At 40.8% G+C, this 17041-nt stretch overlaps 1 protein-coding gene across 1 annotated transcript in view; it reads left to right on the top strand.

The window, feature by feature from the left end:
* The first annotated feature begins 8361 nt into the window (after positions 1 to 8361).
* Positions 8362 to 17041, top strand: part of TGM4 (transglutaminase 4) — a 29826-nt gene continuing 21146 nt past the window's right edge. Inside the window, exon 1 of the mRNA XM_084620922.1 lies at positions 8362 to 8445. Coding sequence (XP_084477048.1) covers positions 8430 to 8445 — 16 coding nt within the window. The 5' untranslated portion in view covers positions 8362 to 8429. The remainder of the gene's footprint in view (positions 8446 to 17041) is intronic.

Below are 17041 nucleotides of genomic sequence, written 5' to 3'. Positions count from 1 at the left end.
GAGAAGTTTTATGAAATGCAGAAATACATAATATAAATATATACGTTGTGTAATACATTGAAAATTATAACATTTTATATCAAAATCTTTATTCTGGTGCAGCAATATTTGGGCCATAGTTAAGACTGAAGCTGCCATTCCCCTGGAAGCATAATTTTTACTACCACCCTGAAAAGAAACTGATTTTCCTGAAATTTTGCATGTCCCATCTCATCCTTGGGTAGAGCTTTTTTGGAAAGTTTGGTAGGAACCAGGAAAGAAGGTTTAAAGTTATGGCATATTGGAAATGTACTTGTCATTTGCTTGTTTCAAATATTTCTTTTTTTTTTTTTTGGCCTCATTAGATCTTTGAGGTGGCTTGGCCTATAAATTCATTCATCTGTATTCGTTGTAGGCAGGGTGGATTTGATTTAAATCACTAGTCAGGAAGACTCGATTTAATCATGGATTTCTACATAAAAGTGCATTCTTGTTGGTTGTTATAACCTTAATACATATTCTTCACAACTCAGAGATAAATGTAGTTTTCATTTTTAGAAGGTACGTACTATACACTTTTAAAGTGATTTATATTGAAAACTTTTCAGATTAGTTTTACAGTTATATCAGAAAATGAATGATTGTTTGGTTATTTCAGTTACCAAAGGTAATTGAAGCAAATATTTATGAAGTCATTGGGAGGTGAACTATCTCCAATTCAACAGGTTAATCATTAATATTTGGAGGTTTTTCTTGCCATGCTATATTAGGAGGAGAACATCACCAGACAGACATTTAAATTGTTTTATTTAACTAAAACAATAATGTTATGTATTCTGGATTTTTTTCTTCAACAGCAAACATAATATTTTAACAAAACAAACATATGAATTTTTGAATTTAGTTAAACATTCAAGTTTTTTAAAATCAGGTTTGTTTTTGTTAAAATTGTTTAACTAAAATAGTTAAATGAAATATTTAAAAACAAAAATTAAATAGACTGTGTCAGCCAGATCAACATGAGAAACTTAAAATATTGGCTTCTGCAGCTAACTCGGTCATCTTCACCTTCGTTTTCCTGTTTGTTCATAATCTGGAAAAGAAAAACAAGCTTTCCTGCTTTTTCAGCACCCAAACGGTTTCTCAACTTGGAATGAATTAGTCCAAAGGAAGAAAATATTCTTTCTACACCGGTAGAAGAAGCTACTGCTGTTTAAAAGTGAGATCATCACCTCAACAGTCTCTGAATCAAAGTGCTTAAGTGACTTCCACCAGTTCACTGGGCTGACTTTCTTTAAAACATCATCAGCAAACATATTACTTGAATGGTTCACCCTTAGCTTTGAAGTTTATTATAGTTGGCATTATGGAGGGATGATGGCTGGATGTCCATGTCATAGCCAACTCTTCTTCAGCAGTTAAGGTCTGACCCTAGTACCTAGTATTGAGAATATTTGCAAGAAAATAAGCTGGAGATAGTGCTTGCCCCATTTGTTTTTTTTTAATGCTTGTAATTTAACTCTGTCATTGCATATTTCTCTTTTTAAGCTCTCATTTGGTTCCTTCCAAATTTCAACAGCGTCAGCAATAAAACAGCTATTTCCCTGCATTTTGTTCAAGGCTACAGAAATAGGCTTCAGGGTACTCAGCACGTGTTCACCGTTTCTCTTAAGCCCAATGTTGAGAACTTTGGCTGTGACGGTGCCATCTATTTTCTCACGATTTTGTTCACAAACTGTCATCAGATTTGGCCAGTTCTAGACCTCGTTCTCAAAACAGTTCTACTGAGTTCTACTACTGAGTTCTATTGCATGTCTTGTGGGAGAGTTAGCTTGGTTCCTTCCACTTTTTTCAGAGCAGCTGCTGCAAAGTGGTTGTTACAGAAGTATATTGCAATTTAAACATTAGCCTTTATTTCTGGAACACTGAAGTCTTTGGCAAGGAGGTGCATCAATTGAGCACTGCAACCATATGTTATTAGCTTGGGACTCTTTTCTAAATAATGCCTTCTCATTTTGGATACATTTGCAGCATTGTCTGTGACCAAGCTGCATCCTAGACATTTGAATTTTTTAAAACAGTTTGTTATAGCTTTTACTGCTACTTCTTGTAACTATTCTGCTGTATGTGCATTTCCTGATATGTTACATTGTTTCTGTAAGGTAAATATTCCCTTCTTCTGTTGTCACACAAGTACATACAACAGGATCATTGTGGACATTGCTCCACCCATCAAGACTCAGGTTAACAATTTCATCCTCTAGACCTTCTGCACACTGCTCAATTTCTCTTTGATACACTTTATCCAGCAATTTGCCTGCGATATCTGCTCTGTTGGGTGGACTGTATCCTGGTCTTAATGACTGAACCATGTTAATGAAGTGTGGGTTCTCAACCACACGGAAAGGAGAGTTTGTTGCGATAAACAAACCGGGCAATTTTTTCATCAATTACATCTTTTTGTAATCTGCTGGTTCTTATCACAAATTTATGTTTGTTTCTGGATTATGGAGATTTTTTTTTCTTTCTGCTACAGGTGATGTACTGTGGCTATGTGACATACATGAAGTGACTGAAACTCTGTCATTGACAGATAATTCTGTAACTATAGAAAATGGTGATGATCTTGAAGATGGATAGTCTTCAGAATCCTGTATGTTGAGAATGGATTCTCCTAAACAAAATAAGTCAATGCAGTTATTTAATTATTATTCCCATACTGCTCACTTAGTATTACTCATTGCATTCACTGACACTCAGTACTACTTTAAAGGTGAAATTGTAAAAGGAAGATCTGCCTATTTCAGCTATTTATTTTTTTTATCACAACTGCATCTAAAATGATGGTACCATAGAGTAACAACTATATTTTTTGCTCAAACATGAGAATTCAAGAATAGTCCAGAAGGAAGACAGCCAGCCCTTAAGAAAGAAGTATGAAATAAAAAAGTTTACCAACCTGAAGATCCTGCGCATTCAGACATGTTCCTTTCATCATCTTCAATATATATTTGGAGCTGTTTAGAGGTGCTAAGCACCCTCAGCTTCCAGTGGGTCCAAATAATGGGCAGCCGGTTGGTACTTTGTGCAGTTAAATGATGCCACTGTTAGGCTGAAAAAGGGTTCATTCCTATCAGTCCTCTGATGGAAGAATACGGTTTGTTTCCGGTTTCAGAGTAACAGCCGTGTTAGTCTGTATTCGCAAAAAGAAAAGGAGTACTTGTGGCACCTTAGAGACTAACCAATTTATTTGAGCATGAGCTTTCGTGAGCTACAGCTCACTTCATCGGATGCATACCGTGGAAACTGCAGCAGATATTATATACACACAGAGATCATGAAACTATACCTCCTCCCACCCCCCTGTCCTGCTGGTAGGACAGTGGGGTGGGAGGAAGTATTGTTTCATGATCTCTGTGTGTATATAATATCTGCTGCAGTTTCCACGGTATGCATCCGATGAAGTGAGCTGTAGCTCACGAAAGCTCATGCTCAAATAAATTGGTTAGTCTCTAAGGTGCCACAAGTACTCCTTTTCGGTTTGTTACCGGTGGCCTTGAGGAGTGATATCAGTGGGCGAGGGAGATCAGTGTTGCTTTGTGTGGGTGCAAAGCTTCTTTCCCAACAAAAAGACAAACTGAAAAGGAAAATCCTTCCCCATTCATATAGAGAAAATCATAGGGCTTTATTCTGTGACAGACTCAGCCTTCTCTGGATTTGGAATCTGTCCCACTACCTGGGAAGGGTTTACCAGATATAACTAGCTTTACTCTAATAGGTGAAATTGACAATGTTTGCATAAGTGCTTGGATTTTGATTACTTTTTATATTTAAACTGAAGAAAAAAAGGTTCTTAAGAAGCTAAACTCAGACATTTTGGAACCATTGCAGGCTTGGGTATGGTAAACCTACATGAAACACTGACATCTTGTTGCCCTTTGTGCTCAAGTTGGCTCGTAAGATCAAAGGAGACTTTGCCTGGCATACACATGGAATGTGTCAGGATAATATCTGATGCACTTCTGTCACAGCCCATATTTAAAATATGCAAGTCAGAGTGTTTGTGAACCAGTGTATATTCATCTGAGATATAATATTCATGAGAGCACTCAGATTATATTATTTGTTTAGATTTATTATTATTACTATTTTTATTATGAAATGCATCTTTACAGAAGCAGAATCATACTTAAATGGAAAAGAAACAAAACAGAATCTCAAATAAGATCCAGCTTGAAAACTATGGGCCAGATCCTAAAGTGATGGTAAATCGGTGTAGCTCCAGCAATTTCAATGGAGATGCACTGACTTACCCCAGATGAGGATCTGGCCCTACAACAGAGGGTCTGTCAGTGTATGTGTCTCATTTTATTCCATGAGATAATATTTTAGGCTAGCATTTGATAATGAAAATGTTTTAAAATAAATACGCATTTTACTACCCTATTGGTCGTATCTGTATTTGGGTCTCTTTAGTACAGCTGCACAAACCATTTGTGATATACAAATTTATATTGATAAACCAAATTATTGATATACAAAATGTAATATCTTACTGTGCACAAATTATCTTCAGACAGAGTTTGATTTTTATACCCTTGTTCAGTTACTCAGGCCATGATTCAGTATGCACCTAACTTTAAGCATGGGAGTAGGCCCACAGAAGCCAACGAAAGACTATTTGAACTTAAAGTTAGGCATGGGCTTAAGTACCTTGTTGAATCAGAGTCTCAATGGGTGGCTTATGTGACTATATTTAAGTTTATATATCGCTCACTCTTTGGTAAGGTACAACTTCTCTGCCTAAGTTTCTCTGTAAAATTGGAGTAATGTTTACCTCACAGGGGTGTTGGGAGGATTAGTTTACATTTCAAAAGCGTTTGAAACATGACAACTGTGTATAGATACAAAAGCTTAAATTCTTAGCAAGGACGGGTGCTTTTGGGAGCCTCCATATTTAGGTGCTCAGCCCAAGACAACTTTTAAAGGGCCTGATTTTTGGAAAGTAGTGGATACCCCACCCTAAAAATCAGGCCTCTTTAAGATGACTCAAATCAGGCACCCCAAAAATGGAGGCACCCAAATCATTAGTCACTTCTGAAAAATACATCATTATATTACACATAGGCGCTGACTTCCTCAGTTCCTGGGGAGTGCTCGACCCCTGCCCCACCCCCACTCCGCCCCATCCCTCAAGTCCCTGTCCCGTTTCTTCCCACCCCCTTTCCCCGCCTCTTCCTTCACACAGCTGAACAGCTGATCTTGGGAGGCACTGGTGGTGGGGTGGGGGAGGAGCTGATTGGCAGGGCCGCCAGTGGGCGGGAGGTGCTGGCAGGGAGGAGGAGGCGGCGCTGATCCGCGGGGCTGCCAGTGGGTGCTGAGCACCCACTATTTTTTTTTTCTGTGGATGCTCCAGCCCCAGAGCACTCATGGAGTCAGCGCCTATGGTAGGCCTAACTGTTTATGCAATAAAAGACGAAAAACCTATAACTAAATATGTGACGGAGCCTTTTGTTGTTTGCAAATTATGTATACTATAATGCTGCTGATTGGTTTTTCTAGCATGTAATGAGTCTTTGTTGCCATACCCTGGGAGTTTCCTTTCTTGTAAGAATTTTTAACTACTCAGAGGCTAAAACTACAATGAGGCGTGAACTCTCAAATAGGGAAATAAGTGCTGGTTGGTGATACTGATTTCTCTGCTTTTGTTTTATTTCATCCTTGCGTACAGAAGAATAACATTAATTATAGCTCTGCCCAGTATACAATTTCAAGTTCTGGTGACTCACTGTGCAGTAATTTAATCAATAGGTATTCTAAAGGTCTCTCACTATATAGACAAAACTACCATGAAAGTACTTGCTCTGTATCCTACAGTTAATCCAAGTTATCTAAAGTCAACAAAAAGAGACCAGATAGATGGTATGTACTAAAAATACTTCCATTTCCTCCATGGATGAGAAGGGTCTTCATTGTTTGTGTATTAACAATGCCTTACTTGGCCAAAGCAAGAGAAAGGAAGAGGATATTTTACTACCTTCTTGTGAGACATAAAGACGTAGACCACAAATAATGTAGCAGCCCCACTCTCGAACTTGAAAAATCTAGCATGGGCAGGAGGGAGACAGTGTATGGATGATGCTCAATAATGCCAGAGCTGCATTAGGGAAATTTTCCCCCATAAATATATCTGACACAGCTTTAGCAATTTAAATCTGAATTTGTCCAGTGCCTGGACATTCCTCTGTGACCTAAGGACCCTAAATCACTACTATATCTCCACAGTGACATTCTGTGGAGCTGCAACACATAAAAAGCCCATTCAAGGCCTGATACAAAGCCCACTAAAGCCAATGGCCACTGACTCCAATGAGCTCCTGTCCTAGTCTTCTTTTGTTGACTTTAGTCCTGGCTAAATTAGACAAGCTATTGACTTCATTGGGCTTTGGATCAGGTCCTTTATGCAGCTTCTGGGGTGATCTCAGTTGTCTTCCCACTCCCCAAAGGAAATCTCTAACCTCAGGGACTTCACCCAGCGATCCTACCCAGGACTCTTCCTAGATAAGATACTACCAATATTAAGAAAAAGAAAGAAAGGGCAAAGCACCCATAGACTTCAGAGGCAGCAGGATTTAACGTATGTGTTCTAACATCCTCAGATTTCACTGCACATGCTATGTCTACACTGCAATTAGATACCCGTGGCTGGCCCATGTCAGCCAACTCAGGCATCCGGGGCTGAGGCTACAGGGCTGTAAAATTGTGGTGTAGACATTTGGGTTTAGAGAGGAGCCCAAGCTCTGGGCTCCTCCCCGCTCACTCAGGTGCCAACCCAAGCCCGAACATCTACACTGCAATTTTTAGTCCTGCACCCCAAACCCAGATAGATGACCTGGGCCAGCCACGGCCGTTCTGCAGGTCTTTTATTCCAGTGTAGATGAACCCTTAGGAACTGAATGTACTGCAAGAGTCCTCCTCATAACACAAGAAGCGGGAAGCTTCGGGTTTACAGGCTGCCGAGAGCCCAAGTGAACGTTAAACTGAGTCTTTGATTCTAGGACTCTGAGCCCAAACTGATGGAGGTAGCTTAGGTCCAAAGTTAGCTGAGCTGCTCAATAAAACAGGAGGAAGTTTGCCAACTCAGTGCCACTCCTGCTTCTGTTAAGTAAAGAGCCTTATTAGCCCGGCTCATTATGAATACAAGTGAAGTGACTAACGATTGTAGCCACTTGTTATGGAAACATAAAAAAAGGGAGTGGGGGAGTGGAATTGCTGTTATCAATAGTCTGGAACCCAAGAGAAAAAACTGTTGAAACACTGCCCGATTGTCAACTAAACTCCATTTACTTGATTTAGCAAAGATAGAGGATGACTTCTGCCTAAGCAGGACAGAGTCAATCTGCTACAAACATGGAAAGAGTTGAAACCATGACTGTGTAAAATGTTACTGCATCTTAAAATTGAAATCCCCTTACCAACCTTCACAAAAAATCAGACTTCAGAGATCAGCATCCAGGGGCCTTTCATGACAGGGTCAGATTGATATGAGGGCACAGGAAGAATCTCACCTTGCTTCATATACCAGGGCTCATATTAGACAAGGATACTCCCACTGATTAGTAGAATACCCCGGGAGGTGGCGGGGAGAGAGGAGGGAGGCTGGTGTGGGACTCCCAATACATAGAGGTTCAGGAGCATCATAAAGTAAAGTGATGGATTAAGGTGAACTGTGACACAGATCAACAAAACTGCAAGGCTCCAAAATCTTGATCCAGAGCCCATTGAAGTCAATTTAAAAAACTTACTAAGTGACACCAATGACCAGCAATAGATCAGGCCCTAAATGTGCTAGTGTATGGCCAGGGATTAGGGTGCAAAGGCCTCTGGAGTATAGATGCCAAATTAATCTTTTCAACCGTTCCATAGTCTCTTGGTATGTAGTCTCTAGGGTCCACAGGTAGGCACAGAATATATGTTCTGTTCAAACGAGAATTTACAAAGCCTAATAGAAATGTATCCACAATGTTTATTAAAATGCTTTCAGTGGAAACAGTTTATTTTCAAGGGGATAAAGCAGGTTGCAACCTAGACACTACAGCATCCAGTTTTGAGAAAGAATAAACTCGTAAAAACACACACGCCCACACGCTCTGGAGTTACCGGATTCTGTGGAACTATTATTGTCATTGATTGCAGCTAAGTCACCAGTCAGATCTGTTGTGATTTATATGTTGTTGGTATTTAGGGTTTTATGTGTGCAGTGTAAATTGTATTAATTCTTTCACATCAACTCCCTCTTTCCAAACACCACCCCTTGGCACCGTACATGCTGTCATTTCAAAGCCAGCTTCTGATAAAAAGGGGCTGCTTCCTTCTACGTGATCAGAGGAAGGTGGCAGAAGTGACGACGGGCTTTGCCAGTACTTCAGGACACAAGACCAGAAAGGATCATGAGTCAGCCAGCTGGTGAGTTTTAAAACTTCGTAAGCTGTAAGACCAGTGTATGCGCAGGAGTTGCTTTTTGGCAAGCTCCTGCACTAAGAACCTGATCTGAAGCTATTTGTAATGTGTCTAGTTAGTGTGTTTGTTGCTGGCAACACATGTTCATTACAGAGGAAAGGGAACATAAGCTGATGAAGTTCTGAGACGAGTCTGAGCTTGCTATATAGAATCACAGAATCATAAAACTGGAAGGGACCTTGAGAAGTCATCTAGTCCAGTCCCCGGACTCAAGGCAGGACTAAGTATTATCTAGACCATCCCTGACAGGGGTTTGTCCAACCAGCTCTTAAAAATTCCCAATGATAGAGATTCCACAACCTCCCTAGGCAATTTATTCCAGTGCTTAACCACTCTGACAGTTAGGAAGTTTTTCCTAATGTCCAACCTAAACCCCCCTTGCTGCAATTTAACCCCATTCCTCCTTGTCCGATCGTCAGAGGTTAAGAAGAACAAATTTTCTCCCTCCTCCTTGTAACAACCTTTTATGTACTTGAAAACTGTAATCATGTCCCCTCTCAATCTTCTCTTCTCCAGACTAAATAAACCCAATGTTTTCAATCTTCCCTCATAGGTCATGTTTTCTAGACCTTTAATCATTTTTGTTGCTCTGCTCTGGACTTTCTCCAATTTGTCCATATCTTTCCTGAAATGTGGCACCCAGAACTGGACACAGTACTCCAGTTGAGGTCTAATCAGCATGCAGTAAAGCGGAAGAATTACTTCTCGTGTCTTGCTTACAATACTCCTGCTAATACATCCCAGAATGATGTTTGGTTTTTTTGCAACAGCGTTACACTGTTGACTCATATTTAGCTTGTGGTCCCCTATGCCCCGCAGATCCCTTTCCCCAGTACTCCTTCCTAGGCAGTCATTTCCCATTTTGTATGTGTGCAACTGATTGTTCCTTTCTAAGTGGAGTACTTTGCATTTGTCCTTATTGAATTTCATTCTATTTACTTCAGAACATTTCTCCAGTTTGTTCAGATGATTTTGAATTTTAATTCTATCCTCCAAAGCACTTGCAGCCCCTCCCAGCTTGGCAACGTCCACAAACTTTATAAGTGTACTGTACTTTCTATGCCATTATCTAAATCATGGATGGAGATATTGAACAGAATCAGACCCAGAACCTATCCCTGCGGGACCCCACTCTTTATGTCCTTCCAGCATGACTGAACCACTGAAAACTACTCTCTGGGAATGATTTTCCAAGCAGTTATGCACCCACCTTATAGTAGCTCCATCTAGGTTGTATTTCCCTAGTTTGTTTATGAGAAGGTCATGGGAGACACTATCAAAAGCCTAACTAAAGTCAAGATATACCACATCATGTGTTCCCCTCATCTACAAGGCTTGGTACCCCGTCAAAGAAAGCTATCAGATTGGTTTGTTCTTGACAAATCCATGCTGATTGTTATTTATCACCTTATTATCTTCTAGGTGTTTGCAATTTGATTGCTTAATTATTTGCTCCATTATCTTTCCAAGTACAGAAGTTAAGCTAAAGTTAAGATACATACATTTCTTCTTCACTCCTTTTCCTGTTTACACAGAGTCGGAGGGGTCCAGGATTCTTTGCCTGTCTTTCTGGTCCATGTCCTGGGTTCATAGGTCTTGGAGTTCCAGCCTTTTCTCTTCAGGCTTTTCTTGACAGAATCTTTCCATCATATATCCCCTCAGTCTTCCATGCCATTCTTTCTGTCCTCTTCTGCCTGTGGTTTCTGTCCTGGTCGTTCTGTGCTGGTCGTATTATGTGTCCAAACGAGTTCTCAAGCCTATCACTGAGAGTCCCAAGTTCATCTTTCCCCGACTTCTTCCATGCGCAATCTGTCTACCAGCTGTTTGCCTGCCATCCTCCTTGTGTATTATTTTCTACTACTATCTTCTTTTCTTTCATCTCTGTAGGACTGACCATTTCCAAACCATAGAGCAGGCAGGGACAAATACACCCAGCATGCACTTTTCCTTTCGATTAGTTACTGAATTGCTGGTGCCACAGCACTCCTGGCACCTCTTTCACTGCCGCCCATGCCCAGTGGGTTCTTCTTTTCAGTTCTCCAGATCTCCCTCTAATGGCCCTAAGTGTACTTCCCAACTATACAGATTTTCTTCTGCTTCAGTTTCTCTCCTGCAATTTCGGCGAACAGATAGATATAAAATATATGCACCCACTTGCATGTTTAACTCCCCTTTTCCTTGTTAATAAGTTCAGTGCAATGATGAGTAGCTTGTCATTGTCACTGAACTGTTTACAGTACAATGGCCCTTTGTGCTGCTTGTTATGTAAGAAACTGGGCTGCCTTACAAAATACAGATCCTGAGGTAAATCATCACCTAACAGAGTTCAAGTTGTGCTACAGATCCCCATGGGCAGGCTTCAGTGGGAAGTTCTTAGGGACTCTTTCATCTCTGCTGCTTTGAGCTTGGCTCCAAGAAGAAGCCTGCACACAGGTCCCCATTGTAGTGGTAAATGATTGCTATTAAATCCGGATAGTAAATTCTACAGTCCAAATTGTAATTTGTCACCTGGTCTGACTCTAAACCATCCTACCAAAGCTTAAAGGCTCAATTCCACAATCCAGAAGCTCTCCTGAGTAATCCTTACTCCCACTGAAGCCAAACACATGCCCTCTACCACCCCCATTTTTAAATTAATTCTGTAACTACTAGATTTAGGAGCTGTAAGCATTAAAATGCTGGGCCTAACAGTGAGCCAGATCATGATCCCAGTCTGTGTATGGAGGGGTCCCTATGCATGTGGCTCTCCTCCCTTGTTCATGGAAGGTGGGTTCAACTGCCTCCATGGTACCATGAAGTCACAGAAATGAAGGATTAGAAGGGACCTCTAGAGGTGACTAGTCCGTCCCCAACCATGCTGAGGCAGGACCAACTAAACCTAGACCATCCCTGAGACGTGTTTGTCCAACCTGTTCTTAAAAACCTACAGTGATGGGAATTCCACAATCTCTCTTGGTAACTAGTTCTGGTGCATATAATTAGAAAGTTTTTCCTAAGATCCAGCCTCAATATTCCTTGCTGCAAACTAAGCTGGTTACTACTTGTCCTGCCCTCGGTGGACATGGAGAACAATTGATCACGGTCCTCTTTATAATAACCTTTTTCATATATGAAAACTGTTGTTGTGTCTCCCCTGTGCCTTCTCTTTAGACCATACTCAACCCCACCCCACTCTACCATACAGTTCTGAGCCTTCTCCTTGCTTACGGTGTTGTACTACCTTACCCAAAGAAGGTAGTACGCTGCTAGGTTGAGAGACTAATTTGTGGAAACCTCCACAAGGGAAATCTCATGGAGATTTTCAATCTAAAAACCCTTTCTGTGTCTTTTGCCACATGAAGGGACAATCTTAGCCAGTGTTTGGAACTGTTTGCAGCTGCCGTGAACAAAATAATAAAGAGCTAAGAAAAAACGTGTATTTCTATCTATTTAACTAACTATGCAGATGCGTACTCACAGGATAGAACCATGTCAAGCCTTTAGTATGTGGAGAATATTTCTATTATATCTACTCTCTCTCCCCCTCCATTTTTCTCTTTACCTCTTCTCCATACATGTTACATCAAAAAACTATCTTACTAGAACATTGCAAAGTCAAGCACTCAGAAGTTAGCAAATGCCAAAACTGAGGCTGCAAAAAAGATTTAAGATTTTCCAAAAGAATTCAGCGTGAGGCAGACACTTAGCATGGGAATTTTCAACCTGAATGGTTTAAAATTGGCAAAATTATAAGCAACCATAAACAGAGTCTCAGAATAGGAAGTGTTGAAAAACCTTAAATGTAAGATGTGTAACCAACTCTGCTTATAATTATTATTAATTGTTATGCAATTATTATGCTTATTATTAAAACATTTACCAGGCAAAAATACACTGAGATATAAATCGAGCTCTCAGGTATGCTCTGAATGCACAAACAGAATCAATTCAGTTAACCAAAAAAACCATAAAGAACATACATAAGGTAGGAAAACAGAGACTTAAAAGATTATTATAATGATTAAGTTAAAAAACCTCTGGTAACTGTAAACTAATACTATCCCAATGAACTTCAGGAAATATGATGTAAAACTATCCTATAAATAATACGCTATGTTCTATAAATAATTTTTGATTGTGACTTCCAGTTAATCCACATTTGTGACCAAATTATACCTAAAAAGAACAGGAGTACTTGTGGCACCTTAGAGACTAACCAATTTATTTGAGCATAAGCTTTTGTGAGCTACAGCTCACTTCATCGGATGCTGCATGAAAGCTTATGCTCAAATAAATTTGTTAGCCTCTAAGGTGCCACAAGTACTCTTTTTCTTTTTGCAGATACAGACTAACATGACTGCTACTCTGAAACAAATTATACCTGTTTGTTTGCTTATACATAATTTTCTGAGGGAGCCTAGTTGTGAGAATTCAGCCCTTGTAACTGCATATCTTTGTTCATGTGAAAGGACTTTGTCAATTTGAAATCTAGACAATTTAAAAAATAAAAATCCTTTCAACCATTAAACATGCACTTGAGACCCTGCCAATTTTTATCATTTTACAGTTATATTTTCCCATATTTAAAAATGTTTTTCTCTCCCTTGTTGCTGTTTGAAAGACACAAACTACAGGGGACTCTGCATAGCTTACTAAGACTGTATCTTCACTGCAGAGTTAACTCAAGTTATTTACACCCGAGTTAACTCCTCTCAAGTTAGCCTAGCTTGAGTGAGAGCAGCCGCATTGCGAAATCTCAGTTGTGCTGCACAGAATGATTGTGTTAGCAGCTGATGAGTTGCGCTGACTCAATCTGCAGCTTCTTCCCCCAGACGGGCCAACCAACTTGAGTTGAAAGCACCACCACACTCAAATGAAGGGATATTGTGTGTGGACAGGACTGGAGTTAGACACCACGTGAGTTATAACTCTATTTAACTTTGCCGTGAAGCTCTTGCTTCGTACAGGAAATAGTGAAACTGGTTCTGTATAAAGAGCTGCAAAAAAAAAACCACAAAGTAAACAAAATGGGAAAACAGGCACAAATATTTTTCTGTAATCCTCTGATATAGTCATTGTAGGTCTGACTTGTCACATTAAGGAGCTTGAGAGAGTATGCTGGGGTCCATTTAAGCTGTCAAATAATGTTTGGGAAATTATCAAACGTTTCCTCATGCAGCTGTTGGTCTGATCCAGATGAGTCAATCCCTAACTCTGTTAGCATCTAATTTAGTACAGCTAATACTGACTGGGCACTAGGTTTATTTCTTAGATGTTGTGACTGGTTCTTGCTTACCCTAATGTCATGTTCCATGATGCAGTTAATGTAGCTACATCTGTCCAACCATCCTACAGGATCTTTTCTCTTTGAAATTACCCCCCTGGCCTTTGACTCTGTTCTTTTTCTGCTGCCATGAGAACCTTTTAAATTCCTGGTGTGACAGGTTCAGTCACAGAGACCCCCTTGGGACTGTGACCTGATGTGCTGAATTTACCTCTGAGCCCGTTTTCTCTGCCAGCTTGGGACTCCAGAGTTTCAAGTAATAACAGACAGAACAAAGTAAGTTACCAAGCAAAATAAAACAAAACACGCAAGTCTAAGCCTAATACATTAAGAAACTGATAAAGGTAATATCTCACCCCCAGAGCTGTTCCAATAAGCTTCTTTCACAGACTAGATTCCTTCCTAGTCTGGGCCTGATCCTTTCCCCTGGTACAGTCCTTGTTCGTTCCAGCAGGCATCTTACAGGAAAAGCAAGGGCTTTCTCATGACTGAGACCCCTTTTGTTCTGTTCCACCCCCTTTTATAGCTTTGGCACAAGGTGGGAATCCTTTGTCTCTCTAGGTCCCCACCCGTCCTCCTAAATGGAAAAGCACCAGGTTTAAGATGGATTCCAGTACCAGATGACATAGTCACATGTCCTGTGAGACCCCAGCCTCCATTCTTCCAGGCCTGACTCTCACCAACGCAGGAAGGCTTACAAGTAAACAGAGCCATTTACAACCAATTTTTTTATTCCATGGGAGCCATCAAGATTGTAAACCACACTTGGCATAATTGGCCCACACTTTGCATAATTACAATAGGACCTCAGAGTTATACTTCATATTTCTAGCTTCAGATACAAGAATGATACATTCATACAAATAGGATGAACACTCTCAGTAGATTATAAGCTTTGTAATGGTACCTTACAAGTGACCTTTTGCACGAAGCATATTTCAGTTACATCCTATTCACACTTCTAAACCTATTTTTATAAAGCATATGGAGTGCAACAGCATACCTGGATCTTCCACACATGCTTGTCACAAGTTATGCCTGCCTTAGTCATAAGCAACCAAGATTTACACAGTAATTATAAATGAGTATTTACTGGAAGCTTAGAGTGTAAATAAAAACTGCATCAGTGCACTTAAATAGAAAGTTACCTAACCTTTTTCTTGGCACTCCTTGGTTTGTGTTGTCACACCTTTGCAATCTAACAGCAAGAGACCAAGGTATGAGTGCCCCAAGGAAATTCATTTTAAATATGACTGTGTTAGCTTTGTTCTGCCATTGCCAGACCCCTGTGATTTTTTTTGCCTCTTGTAGCAGAGTGGATTTGTCTTGATACCATAGCTCTGAGCCTCAGCTGCAGCTAAGGGGCACCCATGCTGCTCAGAGGGTGGAGTACAAAGGTGCTTCTTTACCACCCTTCCCCATTCCTGGGCACTGGAATAAATTAAGAGCAGCCTTAAGGCTGCTCTAAGTTACACTGGGTGCCAAAGGCCCCAGAGGGCTGTTATGACAGCTGGAGACTGCTGGGGCGCAAGGATGGCCTGCTCAAACTCCCTGCACTCACCGCAGAGTAGGATGTGGTGTAGGGGCCACTATGATGAAAATGGCTTTCAGGCTGCTTTGCTCTGGGTGAGTGTCACAAAGTTGTCTTAGTGGAGGGAAGAATTGGGGCCCCTGTGTTGTTCAGTAATAGAACAAAAACTATCAGGAGGAGTTTTTTAGAATGTGGCATCTGTATGACTCATTGTTTTACTAGAGGTAAACAGGAATAATACTACTAGGGTGAAATCCTGGCCCCATTGAAGTCAAGGGCAAAATTCCCCTTGATTTCAGTGGGGTCAGGATATCACCCGGGCCTTAAAGTTTAAACACTGCCCCCACCTAGTCTGACAATACATTTAGCTGAGTACCGTTTCATCACTCTAATGCTCCCTTTGTTTCTTTGTTGGTCAGGGTGTTCCCGGGTGAAATGTTTTTCAACTGGTCATGAGCACCGATTCCCAAATGAGATTTACTAGTGGTAATAGTTTACAAGGGCCCAGTCCTACATGGTGCTAAGTGCCTTCTGCAGTGTCCCGTGGGATGCTGTTTCCCATTGCTCTGAGCTCCCAATGATATCAGCACAGTCTAATTCATTAGGAACTAAGGATATTCTGCACCTGGCAGGACTGGACTTAAAACTCTAAATCTTAGCAGTCCAAATATGGCTTCAAAGAGACATCTGTTATGACTATTAATTATTATCTGGTAAGCACAAATGATGTGCTCAGGTCTGTACAAGATACAGACACAGAGATAATCCTTGCTGTAAGGAGAATACACTTAGAAGTAAAACCCTTGAAGAGGACAGATTCTTGAAGCTACTCTGTGCTAGTTAAATGCCAGTGCAGACCTTTTAATACTTTCTGAATAGGCCTGGAAATGAATACTTTCCTCCTATGTAAACTGAAGTGATTACAGTATTCTCCACCCGTGATAAAACCATACTGATGGTACACTGAGAAGATTCCTTCCAAAGAGCTTCAGAAATCTATTTTAAAGAGCTAAAAACGAGGGGTCTATGCCTAAAATTTAATCAGTCTTGTTTTGTTTGTGAGAGTTCACTATGGTACTTACTGGAAATCAACAGGAAGAACAAACGTCCACAGGAGGCTCAAAGGTTAGCATGATGCTGGTATTATTTTAACCTGGATGGTGAGGAGGAGGATTCGTGTTGCTGTAGCACAATAGAGGTGCTGCTCAAAGAGCAAAACCCCATCGCAGTGCAAATATAATCCATGCCCCCAAAGGATTCATAGCCTAGACTATGAGCTGGCCCTACAGCATTAGGAACACAGGAACTGCCATACTGGATAAGACTTAAGATCCATCTAGGCCCTAGTATCTGAGAGTGTCCAATACCAGCTGGTGCAGAGGAGGGTGTAAGAACCCCACAGTAGGCAGGCATGGAGTAAGCTGCTTCCCCGACAGGTCTCACACTTCTCTCTAATAGCTAGAGATCGGCTGAAGCCCTGAAGCATGCGGTTTAATATCCTGTCCAAAATTTGTTGTCGGGATGCAGTTGTCGTGCAATAAGCAGGAGTCTCGGCTCAGCACCTGCCTAGCTCATGGCAGCTGATAGCACAGAAGACTAAACTCCAGAGTAGTAAAGTTGAGTTTCCAAACCATGGCAACGTCCCCTTAAGTGACAAGGATGAATCCAAGGTTTTGTTGACCAAGAAAATGGTTACGCAAGGCACATTGTATAGAGCTGACAGTGCTCACATCCCCTGAGAAGTAGGG

The sequence above is a fragment of the Lepidochelys olivacea genome (genome assembly GCF_965140295.1).
Source record: "Lepidochelys olivacea isolate rLepOli2 genome assembly, chromosome: 2".
Lineage (NCBI taxonomy): Eukaryota > Metazoa > Chordata > Testudines > Cheloniidae > Lepidochelys > Lepidochelys olivacea.
The sequence above is the reverse complement of the archived record's forward strand: the minus strand, read 5'-3'. Positions and strand labels throughout refer to the sequence as shown.